Raw genomic sequence first — 26770 nt, 5'->3', positions numbered from 1 at the left:
CTATTAATAGTTTAAATTTTCAGCTAGCTCTACCTGTTCAGTTGGCACATCACCGACTAAACTGTATTTGCATTTTGGCAGTAAGACACTGTGCAATAAAATAAGCACACACTTACAACATCCTAATACACAATGCGATCCAAAGTATAAAGAAATATTTACGTAAGTAATTTTTGAATTAAAAGTTTTATGAGAAGATAGGGCATTTCACAAAGTATCTGGTTTATTTATTTGGATAGCATTCACTAACCATACTATAACTCTTGCAAACAATAATTATGTTATATGTCACCGCCCAAAAATATTGTCATGTAGCACTTGATAACTGGGTATGTTTTGGCCTAATTTTTTCAACCTTTTGTTCAGTTTCAAATTATAGATTTTAAAGTCCAGTCTGACAGCCTGTTGCTACGAAGGTAGACTGAGTTTGCACGTCACACTAAACCAAACCACTTAGACACATTTTTTTTTTTGAATTAACCACAATTGGCTGGATTTCCAAAGCACCCTGAATCAAAATCAGTGAAATCTCATGTAAGTTTAATGCACTACAACCAATATATCTTCAAAATTGTAAAAGTCATTGATAGAGATGGGTGGCTATAGAAATTAGCTAGATTAGCTAGCTAGATGATAGATAGATAGATAGATAGATAGATAGATAGATAGATAGATAGATAGATAAGACAGACAGACAGACAGACATCTCTAAATGACAGCAAAGAATTACTCCTTTCTCTATCTCTTTGCTGCTATCTGTCTGAGTGGTTGGAGCTGAGATCTGGCAAATCAAAGTGTGGAATCTTCATCTGATATCCTCCCACTCCGTTTCCCCAAATCCTAGATTATGGTGAAACTTAATCTTAGATTAAGGTGAATTCTTCACCTTCTAACTGGGCAGTCCATAGGAGTTGGGTGGCCAATAAATTCAAATAAACAAAAATTAGTAGGATAGAACAGCAGGGTTCTCTTTGCATATCTGGAGGGGAGGATATAAAGACTTCCCATTAGGTGAAAAGACCCCCTTTCATTGTAGTGGGGGGAGAGGGATAAACGAGTCTTTACCAATGAGAAGGATCCGACCAGTAATAAGATTTCCCCAACCCTGATGACTTCTAGGTGTTCGGGGGCTTCAATTTTCATAATCTCCCCAGTCAAGATCCTTTTAACCGATGGTCGTCTGATTTGGTACAGCGGACTATTTAAAGGCTGCTTCTCTTTCCCTCTCTCCCTCCTTTTCTAACAGCATCCTTTCACTTACCAAGTTCGGTCCTGAGGTAAAGCCGGTTGGACCTCACTTATTCTTCATAACTCGGGGACTGGGGTGATTTAGGAACATTTTATTGACCAAAGGGATGGAGAAAAAGAGAGAGAGAGAGAGAGAAAGTGAGTGAGTGAGAGAGAGAGAGAGAGAGAGAGAGAGAAGGGTCCTTTGCTTTCATACATAAAGAAAAGCAGATTGATGCCCATCACCTCCCACCAAGATATCTCCTTCTCTCGGTCCCTCGGAAACCTGGCAGTCTTCGTCTCCCTCCTCTTTTTCTTTCTTTCTTTCTTTCTTTCTTTCTTTCTTTCTTTCTTTCTTTCTTTCTTTCTTTCTTTCTTTCTTTCTTTTTTTTTTGCAAGGATGCTTCTCTCCCTCCCCCTCCCCCCCCATTCCGGCTGGATTTTTTTTTTTTTGATTTTTTTGATTTTTTTTTTTTTTGTGGCCAGACTCCGAGCACCTTTGTCTTTAAGAGGCAGATCCGACAACCCGAGCGGTGGGAGGGGCCAGCAGGCTCTTCTCACCTGCGATTGGGCAGCGGGGGCCGGTCCTTCCCGAGCCTTCTCCCCCCCCCCCGCGCACTTCATCCTCCGCCTCCCCGTCTACCGCGCCTTCCCCAATAGATTCCTTCCCTCCTCCTCCCTCCACCCCCCCCCACCCGCGCGCGCGCTCCCCCCCTCCCTCCCGAAAGGGCAGTTCCAGTCTAGCGTTGACGTCACCCCGTCTGTCTGCTTCAGTCTCCTCTCTCCCTCCCTCCCTCCCTCTCTCTCTCTCTCTCTCTCTCTCTCTGTCTCTCTCTCTCTCTCCCATCTGAAACTGAATCTCCTTGGACTTGAATGAGGAGCAGAGGACGGAGAGGGGGGGCCGGGGGCGGAGGAGGGGGGAGGAGGAGGGAGGAACTCACATCTTGCCTGGGCAAGGCGAGCGCGAGAGAGGGGAGACGGAGAGAGAGAGAGAAACAAAGTCGCAAGTCTGGTCCGCTCCGTGTGCGAACTTCTAGGTCCGGAGGGGGGGGGAAATGGGGGCCGAGCCGCACCTCGCAGAGCTCCAGCCTTCTCTGACCAGCTTCTGATCCGAAGCTAGAGACCCACACATCTCTCCTTCTCCCCCCCCACCCACCCACCCGCCCCGTGAAACTGAGGAGGGTGCTCTCTTTTTTTTTTTATCTTGAGATTTTTCCCCCTCCCTCCTTCCTCCGCAAAGGTCTCTCTCTCTCTCTCTCTCTCTCTCTCTCTCTCTCTCTCTCTCTCTCTCTCTCTCTCTCTCACTCACTCACTCTCTTTTAAAGTCAGTTACATTTGCCTCGGTTTCCTCTCCCATCTCTCAGCCTTCGCCCCCTCCTCCTGCCAGCGCTCCCGTCTTTATGTCGGGCTTCCCGGAGACCTTTTGAGGTCTCGCCGCTCCTTTTGTTTCTCCGGCTGATTTTTAAATGTATAACTTGATGGGTCTCAACAATACCGGCGGACCTAACCAGCCTAATGTCTCCTGTACTTGTAACTGCAAACGGTCTTTGTTTCAGAGTATGGAGATCAGTAAGTACTTCTTCGATTTATTTATTTTTTATTACACTTACGGTTCCTTCTCTCTCTCTCTCTCTCTCTCTCTGCCTTTCCCTCTATCTTTCTCTCCCTCTCTCCCCCTTTCTGCCTTTCCCCTCCTCTCCCTTTCTGCCTCCCCCCCCTCTCTTTCTGCCTTTTCCTCTCTTTCTCTCTCTCTCATTTTTTTTCTCCCTACTTTGGGGAGGGAGGGAGGGGAGGTGGAATTTGGATCTAGACCGTGACCTGCCCGATCGCCTGGCGTGGTTCCGTCCGGTGGGGGAAATGCGATCCAGACTTTCCAAGCGTGTGAAATGCGATCTAGACTTTCCTCTTCTGCAGCTTCGTCCGAGAGGTGGGGGGGGGGGGAGGGTTCCGATCCTGCGGCTTTTAACCCGCAAAGGGAACCCTCCGGCCGAACAGTTTTTTTGTCCTTCTAACCAAGAGTCTGAGACTTGGGTGGTTTAGTTCCATGGCGTTCCCCCTCTTTTACAACCTTCAGCCCCCCCTTTTTTTCCCCCTCTTGTAACCCACTCCTCTTTTCTCCTACTTCTCCCTTCCCTCCATTTCCTCCCCTTCAAAAGTTGCGTTTCTTGCAATCCGGGGCGCTTCATTTCCTCTCTCTCTTTCTCTCTCTCTCTCTCTCTCTCGGATAGCGTCTTCCTCCGGCAGATAGTTGCGTACCGTATCTGCAGTGGGGTCGCTTGCAATCAAAAGCAGGGAAACCGAGTTGGTTTGGAGCGCGCGGGAGAGGGGGAATTTCAGCTCGAATCAAATCCTCCCCGCTTGGTTGTATGTGTCTGTGTGTGTGTGTGTGTTGCCCTTCAGCTTCGCCGGCGGGGCTGCGGGAGACGGATGGCGGAGGGGGGGGGATGGCGGGAGAGACAGAGAGAGAGAGAGAGAGAGGCGAGCGGAGTCCGATTCCATTGATCGGCGCGTTCCGTTCGCTCTCCGGACACTCAAAGGACCGTGGGAACGCGCCGAAGGAAGGCTCTCCCGGTCTGGCTGGCTTGGCTTGGTTGGGCTGCGCGGCTGGGTCTCAGGAGCCGAAAACGAGGTGGGCTGGGGGTGGAGGGGGTGACGCGATCCTCCCCAGTGAGTTTTGATCGCCCCGGGAACTTTTGTTCCCAAGCCCAGACGGTAAAAACAGCCTGTTCGGGCTATTTAAAGCACACGCTGGATTGGAGGTTCCAACCGGCGAGCCGGGGAGATCTCTTCTTCCAAGGCGAGACACCGTCTTTTGGGGTTTTATGGTCGCTGCCTCTGGCGGTTTTGGATTTTTTTCCCCTCCCTTCCTAAATTGCCTTCCTGCAATCTGCTTGCTCTTCCTGAACTTTGCAGATCGGAGTCCCTTTCCCCTCCAGACCCTTCCCTTCCAGCTGTCCTAAACCGTTTTGTATTAATAACTCTTTCAACCTTCCCAGATATTTATATACAACTCCCGCTCTTCTTTTACAATTATGTCGTGCTTTGCTTTAATGGAAAGAGAAGCCCTTGATTTTATTATTATTATTATTATTATTATTATTATTATTATTATTATTATTATTATTATTATTATTATTATTATTATTAGTTCCTGAAGCTTTAGATTGAATAGGTGACAATTCTATGGAGGTGATCGGTGAAGCCTCCTTGGCTAAAGGCAGTATATCTTTGGTGCCCAAAGATGTACTGCCTTTAGAATAGGGCTGTGAGTTTGTGAGTTGTAGCTGAGCAGGGTTGGGAACAGAGGACTAAGCTTGGCTGATGGTGAGTTTTGAAGGTCTGATCCAATAGGACTTTTTGTGAAGCTTTGCTGGGCTCTGTCACAGTTCTGGCTCCAGAGTTGTGGAGAAAGATACTGACAAGCCAGCCCATCGTGACATGACAGAATAATTGTTTAGCCATTAAGGCATCTCACCAAGGAGTCTGGCGTATGTGTTGAGAATGCAAACTGTTATGTCCGGCAAACCAGAATTTGTGACTATAAATAGTAATCACTCTGTCTGAGAAGTAGATTACAGCTCTGTCTAGCCTGTGGAAAGACTAAGTCAGACAAAGTTAGTCCCCCCTCCCACTCCCCGCCCGGTGTGTCTGTGCCCATAAAGATAGCTAAGCAAATATATTGTCACAGAGGTCCTGATATTTAAAGGAATAACCTCAATTCTCTTTCCTGCCCACATTTGCATTTTATTCTGTTCTGTGGTCATAACAGATCTTTGCTACGGTTCCAAAAGAAAAAAATAATTGAAAAAAGGGGGCAGGGGGAATTGGATCAGAGAAGAGCCTTTTAAACATTTGCTGTTCTGGTGATGGAGAAATTGTTTCAATTTTTAAGGCTTTCCCTCCTATCCATAACTTAGACCTGAGCTGTTGATTACAGTGAGACTTCCTATTTAGTTGGCATGTCTGACTTTGCTTGATAAGCAGAAAACTGTCCTCCAGTTCTTCCTTCCTAGCCTGTAATATTATGGACAAAAATTGCCATTCCCTGCCATTTTTAAATTATCCAACACAGTAAGGCATTGGGGAAATGCCCAGAACTGGAATATTTAAAATACTGCATCGTTGTGATGAATTTGGCTGATTGCCTCTTCTCTCCTTTTTTTCTGGTAAAGGATCTGCTGTTTAAACTCAATCGATGCAAAAAATACACGCAGTACATGGCCATACCCTCCTTATTTATGAGCCTGCCAGTTGCCCTTGATGTATCTACTACATCACAGATTCCCAGACACAGCAGGCTAATAATTATTGTGGAACAGTGTCGTCTTCTCCCCTCTGTCAGAGATGTTAGGGTACAATTATTTCTTCCTTAAAATCAGCTAATTAAAAATCAATGTCCATGGAAAATGTGATTCCTCTAAATATTGCAATGATTAAAATGGATGTTTCTCCCCTTTGCTGCTAGATAGATAGAGTGTCCCCTTTTTGTTGGCTGCAGGTCTTTGACTGTTTACCTACCCAGAGATTCCCAACACCCGACAATATTTTCTTTGCTAATAAAAATACGTATGGAGCTTCTGTCTGCTATGTATTATACCGCCAAATGTTTGCCTCCCTTTTTTTCCAAGGCTTGTCTATATATTTTTCTTTTCCTTTCAAATTCATCACCTTTATTTTCAGTTCCTTCCTCTCAGCTAATCAGCTGTAATGATGTTTTGGCTGACACAAGGCAGTCTCGTTAATTTAGTTGTCTGCTCTTCCAAATAGACTTCATTTCTCACTCCTGATGAAGTGATACTCAGGGGATTTCGACCTGCAAGGTTAGCATTAAGACGAACAACATTCAATATGTAATATACATATAAAATGCATGCATTCTTTAGCTGTCAAGGCAGGCAGGAGTAAAATGGAAGAAGGACTCATTTTTGCAAGCTGATTTTGACATAGTCTTCTTTTTAAAAAAATGCTTTTGAACAAATAAATTTGCCTGAATCTGTTGCAGCTTCTAGATCTATTAATTAGAGTTGGGGAATATGTGCGCTTGTGCTTATGTGTGTTTGTGTGCATTATATTTGAGGTTATTGTAAAATCTACTCCACATGTTGTTGAGGTTTTTTGTTTGTTTGTTTGTTTTTTTGAGAGCAAAACCCATTTCAAATTTCTGGAATCTATTTTCCAAAATTTGCCGTCAAAATGAAAAATGCCCTGAAACAATTTCCCATTGTCTGGGGCCATTCAAATATGTTGAACTATAATGCTTCTTGTAACTTTCCACCTGGGAGGGCTGATTGATATGAATTGTACTCCAAGACATAAGATAGGAATCAGATTTAGAAAGCCTGCATTAAAACACTTTTCACTGCCCAGGTTACAATAAAAGTCACCGTGGAACTACTCCATATTAAATAGGTTCTAATGAATATCACTGGAGTGCTTCACTCTCTGTATACGGATTAATACCCAAATATCAATTCCAGACATAATATGCAAATTAGAATGTACATGACTGTCATCATAATGTTGCACCATAAATATCAAAGCTGAACATGAGTGGCCGTGTCTTATGGCGTTGTTCTCCCTCTGTAACTGAGAAATGAACTTAATTTTTTTAGTTGATAGGTACTGCAAGGTGGGAATAAGAATATCCCAAAATATCAGTCCACCTTCAACCTTCCATTGAAGGACAAAATCTTCTAATAACAGACAGCAGGTGTTTCTTACTGGGAACCATTTGTCCTTTTTTCAATTTTTTGCTTGGAACTTGAATTAGGTTTACAGGATCCTCTCTTAATGTTGGCAGCTAATATGGAAAACTGTTGGAAGTTTGTTTAAGATTGACTTTGGGCAAGAGCACAATACAGTATTATGTGTATTAAGTCTAATGAAAAGCTTTGGATGTTGCATGTTTAGTCTCAGTAGTATTGGCTGCAACTCAAAAGAAATTTAACCGGAAGTAAGTTTCATTAAACTCATTTCTGATTTACCAGATATGCCTATACTTGCTTTGGGTCCAGGCACTAAATCACTGCCTTGTAATTTAAGATGACCCCTATTTGAAATGTTAAGAATTATTTGAAATAAACCCTCCTTAAAATGTTGACCTTGGTGTTTCGGTCTTTATGGTTGAAATAGTAAGCTGATATGGCACTTTTTAAAATATGCAATGAGCTTTAAAGTCTTTTCTTTGTTCTGTTTGATGTTTCAATTTATTTTTTATACTGATTTTCCCCTAGCTTAATTAATTTAGAATTACTTCCACAATAATTCTATCAATAATTGCTAAGGTTATTAAAATAATTGTTCTACCTTTAACAGTGGCAAAAGGTCACTTTAAAGCCACTTATGATTTGTTCAATAAAATGATCTAATGGCTTCAGCAAGTGGCAGGATTGGCTGACCTCATCTGAGCTATGAAGCTAAGCAGAGTTAGGCCTGGCTATTCATTGGATGGGATACTGCCAGAGACCATTCCATCCTGGAAGAAGACAATGGCCATGTTCTTCCATACAGTCCTCATATTGTGGCCAAGGAAAATGGATGGACACATTGATGCAGTCAACCTCTGTTGAAAATGAGACTTTACAATCTAATAGTGGCATTCACAAAATACACTAAACCCAAGTGAGCAAAACATAGTTGCTATGTTGAGATAAATACAGTCCCCGAATTATGGTGCAAGATGACAAATCTGATTCCCACAATATTCTATGATAATGGCAAGTTTCTCACAGCATGTTGTAGCATGAACTGTCCAATCCTTTTCACCACCTGGTCTGTTGTATGAACACAGTTAATATATGTTAAGGGATCATTGAGCCACATCAGCATCATACATATATACATACATAAATACACACACACACACATACATACATACTGTGTTTCCCCGAAAATAAGACCCTGTCTTATATTTTTTTGAACCCCGAAATAAGCGCTTGGCCTTATTTTCAGGGAGATCTTATTTTGGGGCACATGGAGCAAGACGGGGCTCCTCTTGCCATCTTACCTGATGGTTCCAGCTCTGTCTCCCTAACCCTAACCAGAAGAAATGGCGGGGACCAGCTGCACATGCGGTTAAATAATTTTGGGGAGGGCTTATTTTTGGGGAGGGCTTTTTTGGGGGGGCTTATTTCCAAGGGGGCTAATTTTAGAGCATGTACTCAAAAGCCTAATTGGGCTTATTATCAGGGATGTCTTATTTTCAGGGAAACAGGGTACATACATACATACATACATTGAGAGAGGGAGGGAGGGAGAGATAAAGAGAGAGGGAGAGAAACGGGTGGGGAGAGAGACAGGTAGGTGGCACAAATATAGACATGGACACATAGAGAAAGAAGTGGAAATCTCTTTCAGTTTTTGCTGAAATCCTGACTTCAAATCTGGAAGTCAGTGGGGGGGAAAAGAGGATTCTACAATGCTCTAATAAATATCTCCTTTTTAAAGGGTTAACCTCACTGTGTGTGCTTGAATCCACATGTAGGTTAATTGGGAAAAGAGGGGTTCAGAGCGGCTTTCATTTCATTTTAGCACCTGCAGACAGGAATTAGCCAGCTTCCCTTTTGCCTTCTTGAATGAGTCTTAAACAGAGTCTCTTTTTCCACCACCCCCCTCCTCCCTTTCCAAGTTCAAAGTCTTGACTACTGTACAGACCGGCAAGTACTCTGACCCAGTGTAACAACTGTTCATTGTGTGACGCTTTCCTAGGCAGCCAGACATCTCTGATGTGGTCCTAATCAGTCAGACAAAGTGAAATGAGGTCAAGAGAGTGCATGCTATTGGCAGTGTCTGGAAATAACAAATAGTTCACAATGGTAGATTAAGGCCATGTCTTTCTTCCATCCAGCCAGGCTTCTGATGGTTCCTAGGAATAATTAATTTTATGTACTGACTCCATTCCTTTTCTCTGGGGATTTATTTGTGCAAGCTTTCTTAAAACAGGGCAGTGTTTTTGTTTTTTTTTTTCAATTGGATAAAGTTATATTTCAGCAGAGGTACGCGTGCCTGAAAAATAGCTGTTGGTAGATTCTTTTCGTAGAAAAGTTTAATTCATTAACCATTTTGCTTTCCTGCTTATTTCCTTGATGGGTCTGTTCAGTTCATTTTGGTGGTTTTGAAGGTATCGGCCAAATAATTAAGATTCCGTTAACGAAAGATTGTCCTTTTAGAAGATTCATAACAGAGAAGTTAGATGCATGTGTTACATTAAATTATAATTTCTTTAACCATGGGTGGATGAAGAAATCGTAGTAGCTGGTTAATTAGTTGTATGGGTGCAATTACTAGGTTTTCACCTGCTCTATTTAAGAGTCTTGTGCAGAAACAGTTCATTTTACTACTTATTGCTGCCTAAGGTTGTCGAATAGTGGATTCACAATAATATGAGAAGCCACAACTGCCCCAGTTCCTGGCTACACGGATTATGGATACAGATAGTCTTCTGCTATTTTTATCTCACAATCCTAAACTTCCCAGATTTTATTTGCTCTTCCATTGGTCCATGAACCACAGTCCCAATCTCAATTTCTCTTGATTTTCATATTGAACACCATTCAAAGCATAATTTCACACTGTAATATGACTTGTTTATTTTTTTATTTAAACTGATATATAAAAGGTGCCGAAGTTTGTAAACAAAGGATTTGTAGTTTTGGAGTGCATAAACGAGGACATCACCTTGTTACATTGGTATTGCCATATCGGGATTATACCACAGCTTTATCTGCTTCTTCAAATGTTTATCTTTAGCATGTAGTTGTTCTTTCTCTTAGTCACTTATCCTGCCTTCCTAACGTTCTCCTCAATCATCCATGAGACTCTCCCTGATATTAAATTATTTTAATATCTCTTCAGAGACCTCCTTTTTCAAGCCTCCTTCTGCTCAGCTCTTTTGTCCAAATGACTCCTTCTGGTTTTTCTTTCATGTTTTTGGGCTGTTTCTCTTGTAACTCCTTTGTCCAGTTTTTCACTTCATCCCAGAACTTGAGAAGCTGCACCGCATGTAGGTCCATTCTATGAGCAATTAAATCATTCTCTTCAGAGGTGCTATTCAGCAGATTCTGACAGGTCCTGGAGAATCGGTAGCGGAAATTTTGAGTAGTTCGGAGAACCGGCAAATACCACCTCTGGCTGGCCCCAGAGTGGGGTGGGAATGGAGATTTTGCAATCTCCTTCCCCCAGGAGTGGGGAGGGAATGGGGATTTTGCAGTATCCTTCCCCTGGAGTAGGGTTGGAATGAGGCATGGCAGTATCCTTCCCCTGCCACGCCCACCAAGCCATACCACGCCCACTAAGCCATGTCCACAGAACCGGTAGTAAAAAAATTCCATCACTGATTCTGTTCCTCTGTAGCCATGAAACCAATCTATGCTGAAGACAGAACTGAATGCAAGTTGGCCTTTTTTAACTGTAGTAGAAGGAGCTGCCTATTCATCTACCAAGAATTTAAAACAAAGGCCAAAACCCCAAGGAACACATTGTGTTTTAAAGCAATGTGCCAATGAATTCTCTATAAAGGATAGTTCAGACTGGTTTCTTTTTAAAGCTTGGATGGAAGATTCTGGTACTGTTGGGGGAGAAATTGGAATTAAAACTTCCTATCCTTTCCACATGACGGAAAGAAAACCAGCTAACACCAATTCTGTTTGTTTTTGCACCAAGTTGAGTTTGTTTCAAGTCAGGTCTTCACAGTCCAATGACTTTTTATAACTGCGGTTATCTACATAGAGAATCATGTTTGTATTCCTCTAGGGAACATATTTAATCATCAGGTATCTGTCTGGAACAGTTGGAGCTTCCAAATTGGCAGCATTTCTATATAAAAATGTTAATTTCTTCCTCAAAACTTCAAACAGTGTTTTTATACATTGCTACTCTCTGCTTCACGTTGATTAGCAGAAAACAGCCAGTTAGGACGTTGTTAATCTGAGTGATCTGTCTAGATAAATAGGTCCTGAGTGCTTTTTAGAAAGAACATGTACATTAAAAACCCCTTTGTTGATATGTGCAAGATTAGAAATATTCCCTGAATGGAATATTCCCTGAATGGGCTTCTAAATATACGTGAACTAACGATATTGAGTTGGCAGCAATTTAGACTTCCCTGAAATCTATGGGGAATTGCGGAAGATAACAGTTGGGTCAACACTGAATCCCGTTAGAGACACTTACAGCGTGGAAGTCAAAAGATAACTCAGTGTTACTGAAAATAGTTGTGTTCAGGAATTGGAAGGATTCCAACCTGTGCCACAAATTCGCATACAAATACAGATCCTTAATGGGCCTTCAACTTGTAATGTGGATTGATTCCAATATTAAGAGGGTAACTTTCACTTTATATTTTTGTACTTGTTTGAATCTTTCAATGCTAAAATTAGCCACTAGTCTTGGAGTAAGTCTTCATTTGGAAGGAACTGACTTCACACTGTGTTTGAAGGCCAGCTCAAAATAAGCAGGGTTGAATCCCTATTGTTAATTGATCCCCAGAACTGATCATGAGGCCAAGCACAGGAGCAACTGAAAAAGTATTGCAAGACCAAAAAAAATATGTGGTTTCCTTTAGGATTTTAGAAATAGTAGGAACAAGGTCTGCTAATCTTCACTGCCCTGGTAAATCAGCTGCTCGCACTATTGTAAGCATAGCTAATTACCCATTGCCCAGTAAATGGTTGTTTGTATTCTCAACCAAGATGGCATTTTTGATAGGATTATCTCAGAAGGTTAACCCAACAAGGCAGCGTTTGTCTTCCTGAATCCTTCACAAATCCACTCAGGAAATGAAGTGCATTGACTCTAAAACCCACAATTTAGTAACCCATTACTGAGGCTCTCTTTGTTCTCTGTTCATTGTTCGTGTTGGGTTTTCCTTTGCAAAAATCATGATCACATTTTTATGCCCTCAGTTTTCAGCATGGAATATAGGAAGCTGACTTGCATAAGGTCAGGTAACAGGCATAGATTGTCTGGTGCCTTCCATCAGCCTTAGCTAACAAGAATTACACAAAAGTTGCCCATCCAAAAAATCAGGAGAGAAAACTTAAGGTCACAACACCAAGGAAATGTCATTACATTGATCCTGCAATCAAACCTTCTTAGTGATGGCTTTCTACCCTTGGAAAAGCCTATCCCCCAAATATTTAAATCATCCCCTCATTAAGTTTTCAAATAGACATTATCCAGTCTAAGGAATCTTCTTTTTGAATTATCAAGAATTCTTGAACAGAGGATACCTGATCCTTTTTTTCTGAAGATGTTAAGAATTGATCATTGGACCACTGGGTAGAAGATTGGATTCAAAAGCCTTGAATGGGTCTTTTCAGCTCTGATTTTATTCACTTCTACTTTCAGCTTCTAAACTCTACCCAGGGTATTTTCATTGCCAAAATTAAAAGGGAATTAAAGCAATATCCGGGGTTCTTTTTTTCCTTACATCAAAAGCATAAATTGATCTTGAACCTCTAAAATGAAGGATCGTCCTATGTTCATTTATGCTCTTTTTTTTTCCAACAGAAAGCAAAAGTGGCTCCTATATTTATGTAAATCAGATATAATTACTTAAGGTGCTAAAGCTGTATGAGTGTGCTTGAAATTTCTAGCATGCTTCACAAAGAATATTTTTATGTTTTAGAAACATTGAAACTCCTGCTTTGAGGATCCTAAGCATTACGGTTGATTATAAGGATGATTATGGAGGATGATTAAGAGCCTGTGGTGTCACAGTGGTTAGAATGCAGTATTGCAGAGTAACTCTGCGTTCCCACTGCCAGGAGTTTGATCCTGATCAGCTCAAGGTTGAATCATCAAGGTTGATAAAGTGAGGACCCAGATTGTTGGGGACAATATGCTGACTCCGTAAACCACTTAGAGAGGGCTGTAAAGCACTGTGAAGCGGTATATAAGTCCAAGTGCTATTGCTATTGCTATTACATGCCATCAAGTCATTGTTGACTCTTTAGTAACCAACCACATTGGTGGTTTTTCTCCATGATGACCTGCCACTATCTGATCCTACAGCTCTTCCAACAGCACACTTATCACTACTGTTGGGAACTGTATAAAACTTTGACTTCTATTGTCTGTGTTGATAACAATTGCCAATGCAGGTAGTTCTCAATTTACAACTGTTCATTTAGTGATGGTTCAAAGGTACAACGGCACTGGGAAAAAGTGACTTATGATCATTTTTCACACTTACGACCGTTGAATCATGCCTGTGGTCACATGATCAAAATTCAGATGCTTGGCAAATGACTCATATTTATGACAATTGTAGTGTCCGAGGGTGATGTGATTCCCTTTTGGGACCTTCTGACAAGCAAAGTCAATGGGGAAACCAGATTCGCTTAACAACCGTTAACAAATGCAGTGATGCACTTAACAACAATGACAAGAAAAGTCATAAAATGGGGCAAAGCTCACTTAACAAATGCTTCACTTAGCAACGTAAATTTTGGGCTCAATTGTGGTCATAAGTCGAGGACTACCTATATTCCCAGACGTTAAACCAGAATGATAAGAGTTTTATAAGTTAGCTCTGCAAGAAAACAGATCTTCTAGATCCAGATACTCTTAACATTTAAATGTAAACAAGTTTACGTACTAGTTGGGTTTTGTTTTTGTTTTTTTGAAAGAGTGCTTTGGTTTCTCATAAATTGCACTGATCTGTGAAAGCAAAAGCAGACTGTCCAGTGAAGGTTACATTACTAATTTGCTTTGTGTGACAAATTGCCTTAGGTCATACTGTGGCATTACATACAGATCTTTTCTTATTGGATAACGAATCATTGACTAGTGCAGGGGTCTCCAACCTTGGCAACTTTAAGACTTGTGGACTTCAACTCCCAGAATTCCTCAGCCAGCTTTTTTTTTTTTTTTGCTGGCTGAGGAATTCTGGGAGTTGAAGTCCACAAGTCTTAAAGTTGGCAAGGTTGGAGACCTCTGCACTAGTGTGCACTTAGAATGGATTGACTCTGCATTTTCTTTAAGCATCATCATTATTAAACTTAGTTACTTACATGACATGATTTTTGCATGATGACTACAGCTGTGGGGCCTGAGAAAATGAGTCTTTCACAAAGGATGTAATGAAGGTTAGCATCTATAAATTTCTTCTATTTAATTTCAGGTTGTAGTAGCCCAGGAATTCTATGAAATGGATACTTTGGTGGGCAGCATTTGTAAGAAGGGTGACACGTCCCTACTGCATCCCTACTAATTTATTAAGAGTTCTATCTGTTACACTGAATCGGAAGGCCAATTAATATACACCGGTTGGTATTTCAAACTGTAGTCAGCAAGTGACGTGCGAACTGACAATATTTTTACAATGAAAGAGGAGCCGAAATCCTCTGCCTAAAGCATCTTGTTTCTCAGAGCAGCCACCTAGATGTCTTTCAGAAACCCACAAGGAGGATGTGACCCAGGGGTGGGTTCTAAAATTTTTTACTACCATTTCTGTGGGCGTGGCTTATTTTGTGGGCATGGCTTGGTGGTGGGGGTAATGTGACTGGGCAGGTGTGGCCAACCCTTTTTTTTTTTTAACTTTAAAAGCATTTTTTCTACAACCTTAAGGGGTTTCAGAAAAAAATGCTTTTAAAAGCCTCTAGCGATCAGGCAACTCAGCTGGGATCACCAGAGGCTTTTAAAGGCATTTTTTTCCCTACAACCTCTTCGACTGAAGAGGTTGTAGAAAAAATGCTTTTAAAAGCCTCTGAGATCCCAGCTGAGCTGCGCGATCATCAGAGCCTTTTTTTTTACTTTTAAAAGCATTTTTTCAGCCGAAGAGGTTGTAGAAAAAATGCTTTTAAAAGTAAAACAAAAAGGCTCTAATGAGGTGGGCGGGGTAAGCAAGCGGTGATCGGGTCAGGGACCAGTTCGGGGGCGTGGCCAGCCAATGTTATTACCAGTTCTCCAAACTACTACAAATTTTTATTACCGGTTCTTGTGAACCGGTGCGAACCGGGAGCAACCCACCACTGATGTGACCCTAATATTCCCCACTACCCACTTTTTTTCTGCTGTTGCTCAAATACCTGGGAAATTTATACAGCCATTATAGCAGATAACCATTGATAGGTCTCTCCTCCATTAATCTGTGTTTTCTTTTTCCCATCCACCATATATCCTATTGCAATAGATTTTGTAACGCAGAGGTTAATTCTTCCTTTCTTCTTCTTCTTCTTCTTCTTCTTCTTCTTCTTCTTCTTCTTCTTCTTCTTCTTCTTCTTCTTCTTCTTCTTCTTCTTCTTCTTCTTCTTCTTTACCTTCAGTCAACCAGATCAATTTCTTGGCTGGGTCTAGGGTGGCCTTCAAAAATTTTAGCAATGGGTTCTCTGCCCGGTTGCTGGGTGGGCATGGCCTAGTCTGCCTCCTGCACCATGGGGGAGGGCTTTTTGCCCTCTCCGGGCTCCGGAGGCTTTCCTTGAGCTTCCGGAAGGGCGAAAACGGCCTCCCCAGGCTCCAGAGGCCCTCTGAACTTCCAGTAGGCCCATTTTTTGCCCTCTCCGAGCCTCCGTGCACACCCTGCACTTACCTGCATCCAAAATGGGCCGTGAGGGGACTCCTGGGAGGGGCAAAATGGGTTGAGCAGGGCCAGCCAGGAATGGATTTTGGGGGTTCTCCGAACTGTACAGAATTTTGGCTAGAGGTTCTCTCTAACCCCTGTGAACCCTCAGCAGCTCACCCCTGCCTGTGTCCCTTTTTAAGTTTCTGTACACTGTGCAAGATTTATAAAACTCTAACAAAATCTACTTTGGTTGCTCTTCATCCGTTAAGTTTGGGTTTGGGTTTGGATTTGGTTTACTCCAATGTTTAATTCAGCATCTTAAATCATTTTAGTTACTTGCCCCTGGGTGATTTCTTTATTTTCTTTTTTTCTTTTCCTTCAAAAGAAGGATGCTGTACTGTACTCCTCAGCTGCCTATATCTTCCAGATTTCAGGTTTTGTTCTACCGCTTCCTGGCCCAACATACAAAGGACTTCTAGTAATAAATCTGCAGCTCATGAATCAACTTTACTTAGCGTTATGCAAAGGGCATGAGTAATTTCTTTGTTCTCTTCATTTCCCCCTCCCCTGTCAGCTTTGCAATTGGTATCTATAGAAGGCCAAAGGTATAGCTTTATGGAAAGCATGAGTCATCCATCGGGTCTGTCTGTCAACTAGTTATCTTTCAGTCATTCTGCAGAGCTGCCACTAGCCAAGAATGAATCATACATGGCTAAGTGCACAAACAGACAGGATCATGTTCATCTGCAGAAACTTTTCAAATCTATTTATGGTGACGGGAAAAGAGGTGGGTGTATGAAGGGTGGTGGAACGGGTGCCATTCACCATGGTGAATAAACCAGTTGGGTAATGCTAACTGTTATATAAACGCATCTTTCTGGGCATTGCTCAATGCTTTTGTGTCCATTAATCTTTAATCTGTTTTAAAGTAGGCTAAGTCTCTTTGATGTTAAGGTAGCTGAACCTTTTCATTTTGGGATGCTTGTGGTGATGTTGGCTGATTGGAAAAGAAAAAAAAATTCTGTTCCAATTCGGAAATACCTGCTGGCGTCATTTGTGTGTAAAGATGTGTCATTTCCCAAGCAGTAATATACTTGTCTACGTTGGAACCCAAAGACTGATACAGCCAGTGGGTGAAATATATTTTTACTACTGGTTCTGTGGGCGTGGTGTAGCTTGGTGGGCATGGCAGGGGAAGGATATGGCAAAATCTCCATTCCCTCCCCACTCTGGGGGAAGGATACTGCAAAATCTCCATTCCCACCCCACTCTGGGGCCAGCCAGAGGTGGTATTTGCCGGTTTTCCAAACTACTCAAAATTTCCGCTACCAGTTCTCCAGAACCTGTCAGAACTTGCTGAATAGCACCCCTGGATGCAGCCCCTTATACATCTCACCCAAACATCCCGAACATGCTGTGTCCATAGCCGCCATAAACTGGAGGCATGAGAAGAGCATTAGCTGTGTGAAACCATGCATAGATAAGCCTTCTCCTTGCACTCTGAATGTGAGTGCACATTTATTTCCTCTTATTAAGCAACAGAGACATGATCTGGGTGAAATGAAACCGATTTAAAATAAAGCTCTGTTGAAGAATGTCTAGAAATAGATTTCTGGCCCTTCTATAAGGCTGCAAATTTATACTGAAAGTAATGGAGGGTTTTGCTGGGAAAAAAATGGGGAAGTAAGTTTTTTTTCTTGCCGGCATCTTGGTTCACAGCTTCTATCTACAGCCATTGGAGAAGTGGTTGTTTTGGATTGGAGAACTTCCTTGGAATTTGCAAAAAGCATGATGTGAATGCTACCACAACATGGCTTGCTCTAGTAGTTGTGGTGAGTCAAACAATTTAGCAGAAAGCAACCTGAAGAATTTGTTCCCCACAATTTCTCTGAGATGCTATCTATTTCTCCAACTTATTTTTTTCTTCTCTTTTTCTTTTTCTGATCAGTTCAGTCCATTTCTAAAACAAAAGTACTGGGCTGCAATTGTACATCACTTTCCTTTTCGGAGACTGTCTGTGGAAATGTGCATGGGCTCAGAAGCAATCTTGTAGAGAAAGATACTACCATGTTACCCCCAAAATAAGACCAGGTCTTATATTAATGTTTTGCTCCAAAAGGCACATTATGGCTTATTTTCCAGTTAGGTCTTACTTTCGGGGAAATATGGTACTAAATCCGTCCATCTGCTGATGATCTTAACTGTGGCTTATTTTTGGGGTAGGGCTTATATTACAAGCATCCTGAAAAATTATCCTGGGGCTTATTTTCTGGTTGGGTCTTATTTTTGGGGAAACAGGGTAGAGGCTGATGCTTAAGTATTATAAATAATTCTATCTGTCTGTGTGTGTGTATATACATAATATACATATACATACATACATACATACATACATGTATGTATGTATGTATGTATGTATTTCTCTTTAGCCAGGTTCTTCCTATGTAAACCAAGAGCAGGGAGCAGGGAGCTTGCTGGCTGCTGGGGAAAAAAGCCTAGAAACTAGTGGATTGGGATTTCACTGAACTAGTGCTGCAGAAAAATCTTGGTTTACGTAGGAAGAACCTGGTGAAAGAGAAATACACATAAAGACCTACGAAAAGAAAACAAATATATATATATTTTCAGATATAATTATTCCAGATGCCTATTTCTCTCTCTCACTATATGTATATGTATATGTATATGTATATGTATATGTATATGTATATGTATATGTATATGTATATGTATATGTATATGTTTATGTATAATTTTCTATCGAAGCACCTGGTCTACCCCAGTATGTGGGAGGGAGCATATTGCTTCCCTTTCACCTTTGAACTCCAATCCAGGAGCCCTCAAGCAGTCGCATTCATGACAAACCATTTTATACCAAATTTATATTTCGTTGATAAAGAAACAAAGGGAGACTAGTATAGATCTATTTCAAGCTATTTAGCTCTCATCAGCTAGCGATACCCTTACTCAGATTCGAACTTGGGCTGCCTGCATATTAGGCAGTTGTATTCTCCCTTGAGAACATGAGCTTGAGCCAGGGGAGAGATTAAGCCAGGTGAGAGATATATTGTGTTTCCCCGAAAATAAGACCCTGTCTTATATTTTTTTGAACCCTTAGATTAGGGGACTTTGCCACTCACAGACATCATGTTGCCAATTTCTACAGTGGAAGCATAGGAATCAAGACATATGGTCAGGATGATAGCCACAGCACTGTATACTGCCCCATAATGTTTTGCAGCACTCTCTGGACAATTTACAATGTAGAAGCATCAGTCGCATATTGCCCCCAACAATCTAGGTCCTCAAAAGGCGTAAGACCATAAGACCTCCTCTCTGTTCAGCTCACAGAGACCGTTTCTTTCAAATGTGTCCATACATTTTGTAACAATGCTAAAAACACAGACTGGTCCTTGCCTTAAAAGATGGACGATTATGAAAACCCTATTTATGATAAAAAGGACAGCAGGATGCAGGGAGGCAGTAGACGAGGCTGTTCTGCTTTGCAAAGCATATTTGCTTTGTTTTCCAAAGGCCTTTGAAGTATGTTTGTGTCATTATTGCTTTAGGCAGGTCAGGATGTCTACATTTTCCCTGACTATCTGTCTAGGAATTTTTACTGAAGTCTCCTACAAAGTGCATAGTCTATGAACAGAATTCATATCTGAATGCTTCTAAAAGAGAGAGAGATAATTTTGTTCTTTTGATTAAATTATTGTCATTATTCTTCACTTAGGATTGAAATGAAAGTCTTTTTTGGGAAAGAGTGAAAATTTATCCCTTTGAGGGGTGTTGTGTGTGTGTGTTTTTGAGTTTCACTGAAATATGAGTAAACAAGGGGTGAAATCAGCAGGATCTGACAGGTTCTGGAGAACCGGTAGCAGAAATTTTAAGCAGTTCAGAGAACCGGTAGTGGAAATTTTAAGCAGTTCAGAGAACCGGAAGCAGAAATTTTGAGTAGTTTGGAGAACTGGCAAATACCAACTCTGGCTGGCCCCAGAGTGGGGTGGGAATAGAGATTTTGCAATGTCCTTCTCCCAGGAGTGGGAAGGGAATGGAGATTTTGCAGTATCCTTTCCCTGCCACGCCCACCAAGCCACGCCCACAGACCGGTAGTAACAAAATTTGGATATCACCACTGGAGTAAACCCCTCATCACCTGCTTCAAACATATTTTTCTATATTGGGTTTTAAGGTGGTTGCCTAACTTTGGAAAAAGTAAAGAGGAAGTCTGCAAACTGTTGCATCTTTGGAAAGCACCTTTGGGATAACCATGAGCTGGATGACTGAACATTCCTATCTCTGAAAAATCCATATGAAACTTAAGATTAGGTTAGAATATACCATAAGATACTAAATTTTAATTTCACTGTCATTATGTCCCGGTGGTCAATATTTTGTGCTGAAATTTAATTTCTTCATAACAAAAGGTTTCTGTTAGGAAATAACAGAATAATAACTTCTTCCAATTTCTGGCTGTTTTGTTGAGACTTTCCTGGCTGTACAAGTAGCCCTTGACTTACAACAGTTTGTTTAGTGACAGTTCAAACTTACGATGGCCCTGAAAAAAGTGACTTACAATCATTTTTCTCACTTACGACCATTGTCGTAATGAGTTTCTTTGATATGCTGTGCTTTATTTTGACCCAGGCAGGTTATTCAACAAAATACAAGTAGTCTTTGACTTACAACTTTTGTTTAACGACTGCTCAAAATTATAACAGCACTGAAAAAAGTGACCATTTTTCACACTTACGACCATTGCAGCACAATCAAAATTTGGGCACTTGGTAACTGATGTGTATTTATCTTAATTGCAGTGTCTCGGGGTCATGCAATCCCCTTTTGCAACCTTCAGACAAGCAAAGACAATGAGGAAGCCAGACCATGTTACTAACTTAAAAACTTCAGTGATCCACTTAACAAATGTGGCAAGGAAAGTAATTGAATTTTAATTTAATTATTTTAATTTGATTTGTATGCTGTCCTATCTCCATAGGACTCAGGGCGGCTGACAACAATTAAGAAATACAATCCCAATCCAATAAAAACATGTTAAAAATACATATTAAACCCATAAAACACATTAAAAATAATCAAAACCCCATCAGTCCAGGCTCGGCAATTTGAACAGCCATGTTTTTAGTTTGCAGCGGAAAGTGCAAAGGTCAGGGGTCAACGAGAGCCCCAGGGGCAGTTGATTCCAAAGGGTGGATGCGCCCACAGAGAAAGCTCTACCTCTGGGGGTCGCCAGCTGACATTGTCTAGCCGACGGCACCCTGAGTAGGCCCTCCCTGTGAGAACGCACCGGGCGATGGGAAGCTGTTGCTGGTTGCAGATGGCCCGAGAGATATCCTGGGCCTAAGCCATGTAGGGCTTTATAGGTCATCACCAGCACCTTGAATCTCACCCGGAGGGCAACCGGCAGCCAATGTAAGTCGCACAGGAGAGGTGTAATCTGGCAGTATCGGGATCCTTCCATCACAACCCACGCGGCCGCATTCTGTACCAGCTGAAGCCTCCGAGTGGTCCTCAAGGGCAGCCCCAAGTAGAGAGCATTGCAGTAGTCAACATGGGAGGTGACTACACATGAGTAACTGTGCGTAGGCCATCCCGGTCCAAATAGGGGCGCAACTGGCGCACCACGTGAACCTGGGCAAACGCCCCCCTGGTCACAGTTTTATATGATCTTCTAAGCTCAACCGTGAGTCCAGGAGGAGTAAAGTAAAATGTGGCAAAACTTCCGTAACAAATTTCTCACTTAACAACATAAATTTTGGGCTCAATTGTGGTCGTAAATTGAGGACTAGCTGTATTAATATATTTCACTTGGGCGGCCAGATGCTTTTTCTTAGTTTTCCATTAAAATATCATCTGAAGAACATCAATGGCCAGCCAAAATGCCATATTTTTAAATCAAGATGGGGCTCTTTGCGGCTTAGAAATCAGGATACTTTATAGTGTTTATAAGGAAACATTTTCTGATCCAGTTATGGGAAAATAAGTCTTCCTGCTTTAGAATAAATAAAATGGTAAATCATTTGAGTCAAGTGAAGGCTCCAACTTCTTCTAGTACCGTGATGGCGAACCTATGGCACGTATGCTGGAAGTGGCACATGGAGCCATCTCTCCGGGCACACCAGCCATTGCGTGTTGCTCTTCTGGTTTCTGGCACTTGAAACCAGAAGAGCAGCTCCCAGGTGTGCATGCGCGTGCCGGAAAGCTGAGCTTCCAGTTTCTGGCGTGCATGCACACCAGAGACCGGAAGACTAGATGACTGGCACGCATGCACACGCCAGAAACCGGAAGCTCAGCTGCTCTTTTGGTTTCTAGTGCTCCCCTGTGCGCGAAGAACCCAGAAGAGCAACGGGCGATGGCTGGCGTGCCCGGAGAGATGGCTCTGTGTGCCACTTCCAGCACACGTGCCATAGGTTTGCCATCAGAACTGCTCTTCCGGTTTCCGGTGCTCCCACGTGTGCATTGGGGAGCTGCTCTTTTGGTTTCTGGTATTATCCCCCCTGCCCGCACGCTCCCGTTTCGGCACTCGGTGCCAAAAAAGTTTGCCAACACTGTTCTAGTACTTCCAGAAGAACTTGTACATTCATAGCTCTATTGGTCTGGCCCTCTAGGACAATCCCAGTTTCTCATATGACCCCTTGGGAAAATGAATTGCCCATTTCTGTCCCAGAACTGGTTAGGAGTTTCTCATTCTGCTTCACCTGTCTGGGCATTATGAAAACTCACTCCTGGCTAATGGTCCCTCTTCCCTTAAAGCTAAATTAGCTTTTTTAAAAAACCCGCAAACCCTCTCAGTGTCTCGCAAGCCCAAAGAGGACCATGGCTCATAATTTCTTGCCTTGTAGGGTTGTCTGGAGAAGAAAAGCGTTGCTTGAGAAAGGAGAATGCAGTCTGGTTTCTACTTATAATATTCCTGTGAAGAGAGACAGGAGGATACATGCATACAAAAATAAATCAAGCACTGCTGTTAAGTAGACTATAAGTGTAAAATTAAAGGGATTTTTTCCCCCTCCAAAGCAATTTCCATGGGTTCCTTAGGCAGTCTGCCATGCAGCTGTGTTAACAAGGCCACATCTGCTTAACTTTTTAGTTAACACATGGATGCTCTGTGCCACCAGATTTTTTTCTTTTTTCTTTTTTGAACCAAATAAAGGAGTAATCTAACATGAGGTAAATTATTAGATCTTGGATATCTCGGGCTGCTGCAAATTCTGTAGAAGCCAACTTCGCAGTAAAACCCATTGGGATATGCTTTCAACCAAACGTGGAAAACCAGGCTTACTCAATTACCAATCAGCAAAACACAGTATTAAAATAGCTGGAAATTAATTAAATGGCTGTTTAATTATTCAGACTTAAAATGTCTGCAGCCACCATTTAGTAGTTACTAGAGGCATGCAGTCCTTACAAATGTTTTTTTTTCCCCCAGTAGTGGAAGTATACTTTTGACATTAACTTTAAACCAGCTTTAGTCTTTTAATTTCCAACAGTTTGGACATATCTATTAGTTTATCAGTAATTCAGTTGTGGCTTCAATGTCTGTACTCATAATCCTGTATATTCTTTCTTCATTTACTAGGTTTGGCCTCATACAAATATTTTTTGCAAATTTTTCTAATTAGTCATTCTTCTCCCAAAGACACTTACTGTTTGGTTACGAAAGGAACATGTTCATTTGCTTAATTTTCTTTTAATTATTTTCCAAACCCAATTCCAGGCCAGCTAAGTGTCCCACTACAAAAATGTTACATCTTTTTTCATTTTCTGTTATTTCTTTTTGAAAACAATCTAAATCTATTTTAAATAAAATACTGATATCACATCAAACCTCTTTTATGTTCTGGTGGTTTTTCATGACTGAATTTCACCTACAATTGCTGTGTCTTTGTCTCATGGTGACTTATATTTGGGCCTCCTCTGAAGCTGTCCTAGATCTCTGTGGGATGGGGTGATTGAGTTTTGACTTCTTTCTTGACTTATTCAAAAGACTTCACATTTTAAAACAGGCTTTTACTTGTTGCTTTCATCTGTAAACCTCATTAATCAAAAAGTTTAACAAATATGTGGTGTTTAGACTTATTTCCTTATTCCCCACCAAGTTTCATCGCAATTGTCTCAGTTTCATTTCCTAAGAGTTCAGCAGCAGATTGGCCATCATACAGATATTTCAAAATCCATGTTGTATTTCTATTAATGTATTGTACGTTATAGACCAGTGTTTCTTAGCCTTAGCAATTGTAAGATGTTTGGAAGCTGGGGGATTTCTGGGAATAGCAGTCCACACATCTTAAAGTTGCCAAGGTTGAGAAACATAAATAACAGAATTAACTTCCACCGTAAACCTGTGCTCTTAACACACATAGAATTTGGATAAAGAGTTGGTGAGGTACCCATCTTTGCCCTTAATTCAGTTTGCAACTGAATCTGTGTGAGTAACTGTTGCCATTGCAAAGTTTAACAAATTGTTTCTCCTTTGAGGAATAGGTCACCAAGGGCAAGGAATGGTAATACACTTGTTGGCATTGATCTCAGTGATCTGTTTTTCAATTTCCTTTCCTTCCCCGTGATAAATGGTCTGAGATGTTGAATTTAAATAAAGGTTTATCAGATGAGGGCAGGCTAATGTTAACATGGTGACTAGTGGAAAGTTCAGGTGCTGTGACCTCCAAGAGAGCTCCATATGGGGAAATCTTATGTATACAGTTTGTCCCCAAATTGTCAATGCAAACTAGGCTGACTTTAAGATGGCAATTTTTCTGAGAGAGGAAACAAAAAAATAAATTTAAAAAAAATCAACATTTCTGGAGGCCAGGCTTATCCTTCACTGAACACCGATGAACCATTTGTCCAAAAAACAGAGTGCTTGTGTTTTTATATTGTGTTGTTCAAAGTGATCCATCTTTGGAGGCTTTCTCTGTATGCAGCTTGTTTTTACAAGTTGCATGTTTTGTATCGTGGGGTGGGCAAACCTGGCTTTATCCAGGATGGTGTTTCTCTAGAGCAGGGTTTCTTTTTTCTCTCAGGACTTCCTCCTCCTTTTAAAACTTATGGAGAATCCCAACAGGGCTTTCGTTTATGTAGCTTATATTTATGGATATTTACCATATTAAAAATGGACGCATTTGGTGCCGCTACAGCTTCTCATGATCATTTGTGTGGGATTTTAATATTGTATAATTTGTAACGAAGGCTGACCAATAGGTTTTGATTTTGAGGACACCTGTAGTCTTTGGGGGGGGGTCACAGGGTCATATTTTAAGAAACACTGCTCACTAGCAAGCTGTGTATCTCTGCAACGTATAAAAATCAGGAACTGGGAGTTAAGCATTTCAATGTGCTTTTCATAGCATAACACATGATTTGTTGGATCCTGTGGCCCAGGTATATTTTCTCCCTCAAAGGAGAGTCTTCATAGTAGACCAGTCCAATAAAGCATTCTGTCCAATAAAGCATTACCTAGCACTGATGGTGTTACCTAGTGAGGGTAATGAAACTTTGGCAAGAAAACATGCAAGTTTAGAAAGCACCAAGGACAGGGGTGGGCTGCTGGGGGTTCGCAGAGCTTTGGGAGAACCTCTAGCTAAGATTCTGTGCAGTTCGGAGAACCCCCAAATCCCACCCCTGCCCACCCCACCCCTCCCAGGAGTCCCCATGCGGCCCATTTTGGATGCAGGTAAGTGCAGGGCGCACGCGGAGGCTTGGGGAGGGTGAAAAACCGGCCTATCAGAAGTTCAGGCTGAAAATGGGCCCGTTTCCGGCCTCCAGAGGGCCTCCGGAGCCTCCAGAGGGCCTCCGGAGCCTGGGGAAGCCGTTTTCACCCTCCCAGAGGTTCCGGAGCCCAGGGAGGGCAAAAAGCCCCCCCCACTACCGTGGTGCAGGAGGCTGACTAGGCCACACCCACCATGGCCACCCCCACTCAGCAACCAGGCAGAGAACCCCTTGCTAAAATTTTTGAAGCCCACCCCTGACCAAGAATCCCTCAAAGCATTCAGTTGGTGGCTTCTTAATGGCTATCTGAAAAGCAGATAATCTTTTTCTAGTCTTAATTTTGAAAAAAAAAAAAAACTTCTGAAACAACCAAGGGGATGAGTGGCACCCCCTCCCTTTCCTCTGCATGCCTGCACAAAAGTGAGCAAGAGCATCTACTAGAAATGTTCCCCCTTTTCGGAGCCTTTCGGAAGTGTTAGTCCCAAGGTTCAACACAGCTTATGTAAGATTTGCCACCTTTTTGCAAAAGAATGAAGTAATAAACTTGCCACGCAAGATAACAAAGCAATCAGTGGTGTCCAAAGGTCTTCCTGCTTTCATCAGATTGAGAAAAGAAGGGATGTGCTACAAAGTCTACCCCTTTAGGACATATGTGCAATGGCACAGAGCACCCTGAAAAGAAGTAGGAGTGCACCACAAAGTTGTGATGCTACTGTCACTGGCTGAACTCTGCTGCAGATGTTGTCGCAAAGCCACAGATGCTTCTGAAAATGACCTCTGCTTTTTGGCCCTTACGCAGCCATTTCAGAAGGATTGTTTGCTGCAGAAGTGTTGGATGAATTGCTATTTGTGCTGCACAGCTCTGTATATGTCCAGTCATGTGAATCCAGCTCAATTCAAAAAGTCGGCTGCCCAATTTAGAGGGCATAAGGATAATTAGTTTGGAGTGTAGATAATCCTCACTTCACGACCACAATCGAGACTGCCAGCTGTGTTTTGCTAAGCACAAAATCACGCGACTGCGTCGGGCTTACAACATCTCTTCCCATTCAGTCGTTAAGCAAATCACCGCAGTCATTAAATGAGACGTCGCTTGAGCATGTCTTGCAATTTTACTTCTGCATTTTGTAATAACTCTGCTTCTTGGAAGCTAATTGAAGGATGCAGATGATGATCATGATCACTTGATCACGGGATATGATGGTCATAAATGCGAGGACTGTTCACAAAGCTGTCACTGTCATAACTTTGTTACCAAAGAGCTGAGTTAGTCAATTAGAATTACTTGTAGTGCTTAAAGCAGGTGTCTGCAAC

At 41.8% G+C, this 26770-nt stretch overlaps 1 protein-coding gene across 4 annotated transcripts in view; it reads left to right on the top strand.

Moving 5' to 3' along the window:
• The first annotated feature begins 2561 nt into the window (after positions 1-2561).
• PMEPA1 (prostate transmembrane protein, androgen induced 1) overlaps positions 2562-26770 on the top strand; it is an 88189-nt gene continuing 63980 nt past the window's right edge. For 2 of the 4 annotated variants that reach the window (XM_070940079.1, XM_070940078.1), the window contains exon 1: positions 2562-2796. In XM_070940079.1, coding sequence (XP_070796180.1) covers positions 2694-2796 — 103 coding nt within the window. In that variant the 5' untranslated portion in view covers positions 2562-2693. Of the gene's footprint in view, positions 2797-3772; positions 3857-26770 lie in introns of those variants that run through there. The other 2 variants (XM_070940080.1, XM_070940081.1) reach the window with 2 other exon arrangements.

Source organism: Pituophis catenifer, unplaced genomic scaffold (assembly GCF_029215685.1).
Source record: "Pituophis catenifer annectens isolate HBS135680 unplaced genomic scaffold, rPitCat1.0.hap2 SCAF_3, whole genome shotgun sequence".
Lineage (NCBI taxonomy): Eukaryota > Metazoa > Chordata > Lepidosauria > Squamata > Colubridae > Pituophis > Pituophis catenifer.
The sequence above is the reverse complement of the archived record's forward strand: the minus strand, read 5'-3'. Positions and strand labels throughout refer to the sequence as shown.